Source organism: Theobroma umbraticum, unplaced genomic scaffold (genome assembly GCF_002168275.2).
Source record: "Theobroma umbraticum cultivar Fairchild unplaced genomic scaffold, ASM216827v3 scaffold_89.0, whole genome shotgun sequence".
NCBI lineage: Eukaryota > Viridiplantae > Streptophyta > Magnoliopsida > Malvales > Malvaceae > Theobroma > Theobroma umbraticum.
Window position 1 is genome coordinate 1,071,837 of NW_018397271.1, and position 10,745 is coordinate 1,082,581.

At 32.9% G+C, this 10,745-nt stretch overlaps 1 protein-coding gene across 3 annotated transcripts; it reads right to left on the bottom strand.

Annotated features, from left to right (window-relative positions):
* Window positions 1-3,383: 3,383 nt before the first annotated feature.
* LOC110426525 ((+)-delta-cadinene synthase isozyme A-like) lies at window positions 3,384-6,634 on the bottom strand. 3 transcript variants are annotated; one of them, XM_089785312.1, is made up of 7 exons: window positions 6,509-6,634; window positions 5,913-6,180; window positions 5,399-5,771; window positions 4,847-5,065; window positions 4,626-4,764; window positions 4,278-4,526; window positions 3,384-3,705 (listed from the first exon to the last, which is right to left on the bottom strand). In XM_089785312.1, the coding sequence occupies exons 1-7, from the start codon at window positions 6,632-6,634 to the stop codon at window positions 3,412-3,414; spliced, it is 1,668 nt and encodes a 555-aa protein (XP_089641438.1). In that variant the 3' UTR covers window positions 3,384-3,411. The 3 variants fall into 3 exon arrangements, with proteins under 3 accessions (XP_089641438.1, XP_089641437.1, XP_089641436.1); XM_089785311.1 differs by having other exon boundaries at window positions 5,399-5,774; XM_089785310.1 differs by having other exon boundaries at window positions 5,399-5,774; window positions 5,916-6,180; window positions 6,506-6,634.
* Between the last annotated feature and the right edge of the window lie 4,111 nt (window positions 6,635-10,745).

The window sequence follows — 10,745 nt, forward strand, 5'->3', positions numbered from 1 at the left end:
TCTCAAATGTATCGATACATGTGCATGATGTACTAATGCATTTAGCTCATAAAGGGTTTTTGATGAATATGTGTCAATACATGTTCATAATATATTAATACAATTTTTCCAAAACCAAAAGTGTCGATACATTGCCAAATGTATTGATAGATTTCACCAATTTTGAAAAATTAAAAGCAGTAAAAGGATATTTGCACATCCTATAGTATAAATATGACCCCTACCTCGAGGGTTTTTCATTTTAAGCTACCTCCTATTAGTTTTCAGCAACTTTAAGCTCTCTTAAACCCATTTTCACCCTAAATCACTATTTTGGAAGATTGGAAGTTTGGTTTTGGGTTTTTTAGACAAAGGTGACATCTTTCAACTTTTAAATCTTGATTTATGAATTTTTCATCACTAAAAATATTATTTTTACACCTAGATTTTCTGTTGAACATTAAGGCTCAAAAATTTTGGGCTCATGTAATTCAAGAATGGTATGCAAGCTACACAAGTTCTTATATGGGCATAAGCAAGCTTCCAAGCAGTGGAACTATAAGCTCATTGCTTCCTTGATTCAATATGGGTTTCGTCAATCAAAGTTTGATTACTCATTATTTACCATGACCAAGAATAATGATTATGTTGCAATTATGGTGTATGTTGATGATATTCTTATTGGCAGCTCATCCATGGAGTCGTCAATGAAGTCAAAAGTTACTTAAATGCACAATTCAAGTTGAAGGACTTAGGAAGATTGAAATATTTTCTAATACTTGAAGTTGCAAGATCAACCGAAGGAATATCTATTTGTCAAAGGAAATACACACTATACCTCTTAGAAGAGCATGGCTTGCTGAGCACAAAACCAGTGTCGACTCCTATTGACTGTAATCACGAGCTGTCGAAGGCCACAGATGAAGAACAATTAGCAGATCCCACAACTTACAGACAACTCATTGGTAAGCTGTTATATCTTACTTTTACTAGACCTAATATCTCTTATAGTGTTCAAGTTTTATCCCAATTTATGGACAAACCAAGGCATGCACTTAATGGTAGCATACAAAGTATTGAAGTATTTAAAATCTGCAACTGGACAAGGACTTTTGATGAAAGCTAATTCAAAAATAGAGATCATAGCCTATGCAAATAGTGATTGAGGGGGTTGTCCTAACACAAGGAAATCTGTCACAGGTTTCAGTATTTTTATTGGAAATTCCTTAGTTAGTTGGAAATCTAAAAAGCAGTCTATAGCGGCACATAGTTCAACAGAAGTTGAGTACCGATCGATGGCACCCACATGTTGTGAAATTGTGTGGTTAAAGTCATTGCGAACAGATTTTGGTTTTGAGCATAAAGGCGCAGTAAACCTATACTATGACAACCAGTCTACCTTCCATATTTCCAAGAATCCCATGTTTCATGAGCAGACAAAACATATATAGATTGACTACCACATTTCATTCAGGATAAGGTGCTGGAATGTATAATCGAACCGTTGCATATACATACTAATTCACAAATTGCTGACTTATTCACAAAAGCATTACAATCAAGACAATTCCATCATTTACTTGGTAAAATGCCTGTTCACAACATTCACATACATTTTAAGGGGGAGTGTTAATGATGAAGAAGCTGTGAATTACAAAGGCCTTAATTGAAGAAAGGACATGTGATATGCACATTTTACAGGCAAAATAAAAGGCACGTGACTATCATGTATAAGCTGTAAATTTGCACAGCAGTAAATACATACAGCCAAAATTATTGCTACTGATTTTTAACCTAGGATTTTTCTCTTTCCATTCCAAGGTGTTAGAAGGCCTTCTAGATGGTTCTGACAAGTCATATAATTGCAACCTTGTATTCATTCCATTGTGAGCTGAGAAATAAAGCAATATTTTTCAATCATTTCATTCTTGATCAATGTCTATTCTATTCTCCCAAAATGACAATATATGAATAGCATTTGAATTTAAATATGAATTTACGCACACTAATTATTGGACTAAGCATCATATCGGTGAATTCACCACCTGAAAGAATGTTTTCATACAATACCATTTGAGAAAGACAAAAGAGGAAAACCTGTATAATAGTATAAAACAAATTAATTATTGGACGTTTGGATTGGACCTAGATCAGAGCTGGTCCAATCCGTTCTTTTGTTTCTCCTTTTTCTCTCCCCAATAAAACAAAAAGGATTGCTTCATGGCAATCAATTTGCAATTGTGCTTAGATAGCGAAGGGATGCCTGTTATTTCACACATGTTATGCCTGCATGAAAAGGCTTAATAATTGTTGAAAGGACTCCAATAATTGAGGGAAGAGGAAAGAAACAAAACACAAGGAAGACGATTTTGTTTGGTTTGTTTCCCTGAGTTCTGTTTCCTTCTTTTTATTTTTCAGGGTCTTTCTTTTCTCCTTTTCTTTTGTTTTTTTTTTTTTTTTGTCGTTTTGGGGTCTATTTGTGTTTTGTATTGATTCTTAGGAAAGGATTTCTTTCCTCGTTGATTAATGAATCTTTATCTTTCAAAAACAAGATGATTTTAATTTAAAAAATTATATTTGGTTGATACTTTTATTATTTATAAAAAAATAGAAAAAAAATAATTTCCTTTGATTAATAAAAATTTTATTTGTAACGAAAAAAATAAGATAATAAAAACATCCACAAAAGGGTATCCTTTTTTTGTAATATCCTTTCATGCATACGCATACACGTATAATTGAATGAGTCACATGTCTGATTGAAAGTACATAAAAGATACTACCTTAGTATTCACTTTTATCTAATCACTGCTTTATTGCAAATAATGACAAGAAGAAAGGTAACCGTCTTTGTCAACCCTCAAAAACCAAATAGATGGAATTCAATTGCAAAGGAATCAAATTGAGTTCACTAATTAAGTCCATCTTTTGTAAATCATTCAACTAAAATGAACAAATTTAAATCATTTTCTTATAATTAAATACACGTCAAGAGTGAATGGATGAAGCATGCTGAAATAGCTTACTTCAGGATAGCAAGCGATCGACACTGAGTTTTAATGGGACCAGAGGTCATAGAGCTGGAGCTAACCAAACTCCAAAACTCTTAGCTTTATTATTACACGAAATAATATTTATCTCTTGGCTTTTCTCGTTTGTTAATTATTTTGAAAAATAATTGACCAAATTCAATGAAACCAAACACTGAGTTGTAGAAAGATGGAATAAGAATTATCAAAGCATGGAAATTACAAATGAACCAAAAATCAAATAACAATACAACACACAGAAACGAAAACTAAATACAAGACCACGGAATTTTCACTTGAACTTGGCTAAAGCCTAAGAAGTAAAAGGAATATTGGCAATCTTTATTCTTTAAAAGTGACAGTCACTAGATTTATTTCATGCAACTCTGATTTCGTTCTTCATTCAAATTGGGATCTGATCAATCAACAAGGATGTGATGCTAGCTTTTGCTGCTTCCCCAGCATTTGTATACGCATCTTCGTCCTTGTAAAGGAGATCAATTACCCGTGTAAGGTTGAGAATTCGATTAAGAGCTGGCTTTGGAACTACTGTTGGCTTCAAGAACTCTTGGTTTATATCCTTCCAGGCATTCTTAATTTGCTTGTCAAACTCATTGTATGCCCCTTGCTCTGATACCCCGTATTGTTTCATGTAGCACTCGACGGCTGAGACGACATGCCCTCTCTCTTGCTCAAACTATATTCACAGGGTTTACAAATAGACATTACAACAACCATAATTTTGTACAAAAATCATATAAGCTCACAATTCATAAATATATTTTTTGCCACAATTATGAGAAAGTTTTTCTCTTCACAAATAGAGCAGTCCATGAGCTGAGCTACCTGTCAAGCCTACGAATGTAACTCGATTCAGGCTGGCTCTAGATATGATTTTTCAGACTCGAATTTGGTCAGACTTGATGATATTATTATATTGATAAATATTATATTTTAAATAAGTTTTAATTTAAAATATTATTATATTAATAGATATCTACTTTTAATATTTTAAAGTTTAATGACAAATCAGACTTGAATATTTCAAGACATCAACTTGGTTTGGTTTGGCCTAACTCAGCACGTGAATACCTCTTTTAACATCAAATCATTAAACAATTAATAAGGTTTTCGATTGGTTTTTGTAAACAATTTTCCCGTAACGATTAGAGCTCTTTATCAAAGATTTTGACAATGAAAAAGAAGATTTTGCAACAAACTTACAGCTAATTATTTTTAACTCGTTTATAGACAAGCAAATAATAATACCTTGTGACTGACAATATCGTTCATCAGCCTAGAAATTATTGTTGAAGCTCTAAGAATCTTCGGGTAATTATATGCCCAAATAAAGGTCTCTTTTGTTATGGCATCTTCCATGCCAACAAAAGATGTAATTGTAAGCATATGACAACCACAGGTTACTGATGCAACAGCCATATACTCTTCCATCTTTGGCGTGTAATTTTCATCGAGCCATTTGGCCTCAGCATAGTAGGCTTGAACTTGTTGTTTCATCTATAGGAAGCCAAAAACTTACAAAAATAAGCAAACACAACTAATATAGTCATTCATTGCAGAAAAATGAAGATGACAGAGGGTTTAGTAACAACATACCGCTTCTTTGGCAAGTTGGACACGGTATGATTTCCCTTGCTTGGTCATCAATTCTTCCATTTCTTTATAAACACTTAAAAGTTCACTATAGCATACTTTCATGTAGTGTGGAAGTTGATTTATGCAGCTGATATCCCACCTGCAAGTCATTCATATCAAATGGTGACGTCTATAATTTAGTCAAATTTTGATGTAAAGGTGATTGCCTGGAAATAATTAACCTCTGAATTGCATTTGTAAAGATTTTGAGTTCTTCACGTGTGCCATATGCATCATATATATCATCCAAAATTGATGTCAGCGCGCTTACTTTGGTCAAGAACGTTCTAGCAAGGGAATAGTGGGGTTCAAAGTACACTCCCAACATCCACAAGTAACATTCGACCAATCTATCTCGTATAAAAGGAAAATTCTTTGCAACATCTAAGCCTTTCCACCACCTGAAATAAGGTAGTTAGCACAATTATAGAATAAAATCAGTAATTGGTAAATAGAGGTGGCAAATATTGGGTTCGGGTCAAATAGATTTTGGGTTCAGGACTTTTTGAGTTTGGGTTTCTTTGGATTTAAGTTATTTTAGATTTGAGTCTTCTCAGGTTCGAGTCAATTTCAAGTCGTTTTAATGTGAAATGTAAACATTTAAACATGTTTTTCAAGTTTAAAATTTTCAAATTCATATTATCTCTAATTCATTATATATTTTTTGGGACTGGTCTTCTGGTTTGTGCACGATTTGCTAGCTTTATTGCTAAAAATATGGCACGAGCAATTACCTATACACCTCTTTTATCTCGTTCTTGTGCAAATGCTGTAACAACTTGAAGTCTAACTTTGCAAATTCCAATAAAGTATCTTCTTGCGTAACATATCTTTCGTATATGGAAATGTAGCTCCTGGCAACCAACCTCGGCAAGCTCTTGCGCAGGGGCCTCTTTAGCGCATTATTAATTTGTGTCGAGAGAGGATGCTCTACCATAGTTTCTGCCGACTTTAGGTGATAGGACGTGAAAGCAAGAGCTTCTTCAAGTATACTTTCTCCATGCACTCGCAGGTGTGCAGCTTCATACAATTCTAGCAAGCCCCTCACATCACTAATTAAGGATGCCTTGAAATGCCCTTTCTCGTCTTTGAACTTGTTGAACGATTCTGCTCAATTACCAAAGGCATTTGAAAAAGAATTAGTGAAGGAAGAAACCGAGAAGCTCCTAATACATATAACAGAGGTTTTTGTTTCAGAGAAATTGATGCACTGAAGATTGATTTGGCTTTTAACGAATTAAGGCATACCGCAATGAACATTAAACCCGTGTTCTCTAAGCAATCGAAATCGAACTGCTGTACTGTGGAGATCATCATCTCTCTCAACATTGCAATCTTGATATATAGTTTCTAAGGAATCTTCAATCTCTTTCTCAAAATGGTAAGCCACACCTAAACGCTGGACTACATCAATTAGGTGCAATTTTTGGGAAGGTTTATCCGTGGGTGTGGCCAACGTTCTCCTCACTTCTTGCTTCAATTCTTCAAATCGTAGCTGAGTTGTAGCATCCATATTCTAATCATATTGTCATATTGTAGTTACAAAATCGTTAAAACTATTGTTGATAAGATTAACATCATTGTTCCAGACCGTTTAACAATAACAATCAGTCGGCTATAAATGCAAAATATCATTTTAGTTGAAAGTATTATCCTTTTCACGTGATATATTAATTCCCACTAACGTAGAGAAGCAGTCGAAATCACAAAGAAACCTAAAACGTTTGCCAACAAAATAAAGATGATATGACAAATTAAAAGTCAGTTAACATTAATCTGATCTCAAAACAGATACACACACAAGGGTGAATTCACCACCTGATAAAGCTTTTCAGACATACCACTTGGGAAGGACAAGAGAGGAAAAGCTCCCCCCAAATGTTAGGACGAAAATAGGCCAAATGCCGATTTTCGTTGTTGGACATTGTATCATGACTTGAAGCAGGAATTGAACAAACTTGGGAAGACATTTTCCTTAGGAGATGGCTGGTATTGAAATGGTATAATTCGGTTTACAGCTGTGTGTTAGCTTTTAGACACAGTTTTGTGTGATCCAAATGCTTATTAGTTGTATTTATAAGCACTCGATTGATGTGCTTTGATTTAAGTTAGACTCTATCTAGAATTGCTTTTAGATTGGATTTCTAATGTAATTTAGAGTTTATTCTCGTAAAGTTAGTCGGCTCGCTTGTCTTGGTTCATGATATTAGGTTCACACAAGTGTGAGAAAAAGTGTTCAGTGGTATATTTCACATCACTTACATTGGTCTCTTTGTCCTTGCTATCAATTGATTTTAGAGATAAGATAATTATGAGTGGTGGAGCCCTCAGTTTTTAAATTTAGTACTATATATATAATTTGACATTATATATTTTTGTCTCTTTTAATTAAATTGAACAGCTTCTTCTGAAATAGTGGTAAATTGTTCAACAAAACCATTAATTGTTTTCCCTTTTTTCCCTTCTTTTTGTCGCTGGCCTGGATTCGATCCTTCTTGAACCCAAATTTCAGAATATTTTCCCCCTTTTCTTCCCTTTTTTTTTTTTTTGTTTTTTGCGCTAGCCAAGATTCGATCCTTCCTAAGCCCAAATTCCAGAGGTTTTTTCCCTCCCCTTTTTTGTTCAACAAGTTTTATCTTTCTTAAGCCCAGCAATTTCCTGGATTTTTTTTTCTTTTTTTTCCTTCCTTTTTTCCCTATGCACTGCATGTTACAATCAAACACCCTTTTGTTTTTCCTCTATAAATCTTTGGAGGCTCATCATTCATCAAATTAGAGAAACTCTTCCTCTTATTCTCTTTTTTCGTGAATGAATCAAATAATTTTTTTCTCTACAAATCAAATAGTTAGACTAACTTTTTAACTCAAACAAAAACATTCTAGTAAAGTCTTGATAATTATTGAAGGGACTGATATAATTGTGGGAAGATAATTTATTTTTTGAGATTATAGTAGAATAATCTCAAAAAATTGTCAAAGATCTTACACAATCAATAAAATAATAAAAATAAAAAATCAAGTATACTAAGACTAACACAAGAAATTTTAAGTAGTTCAATTTTTTTAACCTACGTTCATAGGTACTATGGTAAAGAAAGATTCACTAAGAAAAAAAATTTAAATATTACAAGATCAATTTCAAACTCACAACCCTTATCTCACTTACGCCCAAACCTCTTCTCTAGATCTAGATAATCACTAACTCTCTATTGGCTTAATCATATTCTCAAACCGCATATGGCGTATTCATAAAGCCAACTGTAAGAGTCTTATTCTAGTCTAATTAGGATTCAACACCACAATTTAACTAGAATTCAATTATATCTCAAGAAAATATTCGAGACTAACCTGAATTGAAGCATCATAGTCTAACTAGAATTAAAAAATATCTCAACAAATCACCAACTTTGGCTTAACTTCACCAAGCTCCACTAATGCCTTAAAAGGCCTTAAGCACTATGAATACTAACCAAGTCCAAGAAATGCTTTTTCACCTTTAGGATTTATCAAATTTTCAACCACATAAGCATTTGGCCTTTAACAATAATTTACATAGTGACCAACTAAGACCTTCTCAAAAGTAGAATTTTACTTGTGCTAGCACGTTTTTTTTTCTAAAACAAAAAAACTAAAAGTTCTTGCCAAGTCTTATTTTCATCAGACAAAGAAAACTATATTTCTTTCCTTATTTTTATGAAAGGGCTAAGAAGTGATTGGAGGCTTAAAATTTTAGTTGACTAACATAACATATTTATATAGCCAAACTAATTTGTAACCCTAGATACAATATTTGAATTTTTATTCAATTAAGTCCTTGTGAACTTAACTAATTTTTCAACTTTATTTCGATCTATTTCATTTAAGTCTAACTTAATTGATTATCTTAATTTAATCTCAATCATGTCACTTAATGTGTGTGACCCATTAAGCTTCTAACATGTTGACAATTAATATAAATCATAATCACATATCAATTTGATAATTGATTTATATTTATAGATTATAAGCGGTATCGAGCAGCACATTATGACCACTCAAATGTTAAATAGTCAATTAAAAAATTTGATAAAGCCCTCAATGATAAGCTTCTCAGTGCAATATGGTCCTTTTATCAAATATCCTATATGTGTCATAAAACATGACTTGGTGTCTACTTATGACATTTCATATTAGTTCTCATAATTTATTACTAACCTTATGAATTTAGGTAACTTACTTTTCTCAAATTCATCATGTTTTAGCAAAAGACTTTATAGAAGTTAATCAAGAATTGAGAACTATTGAGATAGATCCCTTCATATCACTTGGGATGATGAATCTTCTCTTTACCACTCATCTACCTTCACTTGCTTCATGGCATACCCAAAAGAACCCTACTTAGGCATCTAGTCATTTCCAAACCTATAGAGGTGAAATCAAAGTATGTCATTCCCCACACATGATGACTTGATGTCTCATGTTCGAGGACTAGTTACACGACTATCACTTGAGAACATATTCCATAGATACCTAAGTGAAATGCCAAATAGAGTTCTCATAATAGGTCATGTTTGGTGAACTTGTTCTCTAACAAGCACCTACATGCCATCCTCAAGTATCCCCTATACTTCAATCTATGAGATCGATTACTTATTTTTCAAGTAAAGAGGCTTAATATTTACTAGTCTTTGAGCATTGCCAATGCTCTGTCTTGACAATACAAACACCATAAACTATTTTAGAACATGGCTTTAATGTAAAGAGATCTCATAATTGTAACAACTTTACAATTCTCTTGCAAGGCCTTTATGTTCCATGGGCTTCATCCAATTAGTACTAAAACTCCTTATTATTGCACTAGTATGAAGGAAAATCTCTATTACATAATGTTATGCGATTAAGTATACATTAAATGACAATATATCCTTTGATCAATCCAATTGATTCTAAGGCATATACCAACATTAACATCAAAATTCATTAAATCAAGAATAATTTTGTTCAATTAATCAATGTGGGTATTAACAAATGTACATTGATGGATCTTGAGAGTATACGATCATTGCTTCCTATAAAGTCGATTCTTCAAGGACTTGGTTATATAAATGCTCTCGAGTTTAAACCACACAAAAAAAAGCAAGTTATTCAGCTAAAATTTTCTTAGCACTTCATCACATAACATTAGTAGAATAGCACTATGTGCTCTCTCCTTAAGGCATTTTTGTCACCATTAGTTAGATCTAAGGGAAGATGATATCTTCCCTTTATGCCTTCAACAATCCTTGTTGCACTAGTAGTGTAATGCATCTTAACATGTCGTAGGCTAAAATTATTTCTTCCATTAAAGTTCTCAATCTCGTACTTAGTAGATTCAGTTGCCATTACAAGATTCAAATTGACTTAAGACTTTAAAGCTTCGGTATCAATTTGTTGTGATAATAGAGGAACAATTTAAAAACATTCACCCAAGATCTTACAAAATCAATAAAATAAAGAAAGAAAGAAAGACATCAAACATATTCACAAGAATACAAGAAATTTTTGTGGCTCAATCTTTTGTGACCTATTTGCTAGTTGTTGGTCCTAATGGCGTGCTAGTGATGGGGTGAATAGCACTAAAAATTTTGAGCTCAGCTCTTTTTGAATGATAAAGCTTTTAACTAATTAGAGGAAAATGAATGTAAAGCTTGTAGTAGTTGAAAGACACCAAGTAAGGTAGGGTAAACAGAAATGGACAATGCAAGACTATTTATAGTAGTTCAGTCCTCTTGACCTATATCCACTATCTTAATCTCTCAATTAAGGATTTTTAACCCAACTTCATTATACCAGTGGAATTAACTACTTCCACCAAGCTTTTATAAGGTGAGTTTTTAACACAAGCTCTAATCCCTTACAACAAGCTTTAGAGTATTTCTTACACTCTAATTTTCCAAGAAAGAGAAGAAAAAAAAGTACAACTTAGTACCTTTACAAGTCTGGATAGATTACAATCAAGGTCAAATAGTTTTTTTGGATTTCAAATGAAGAACAAGTATTTTTAATGAAAACTATTTTGCTTTTTTCTCAAAGTACTCTTTTCTCTTCAAATCTACCTTCTTTA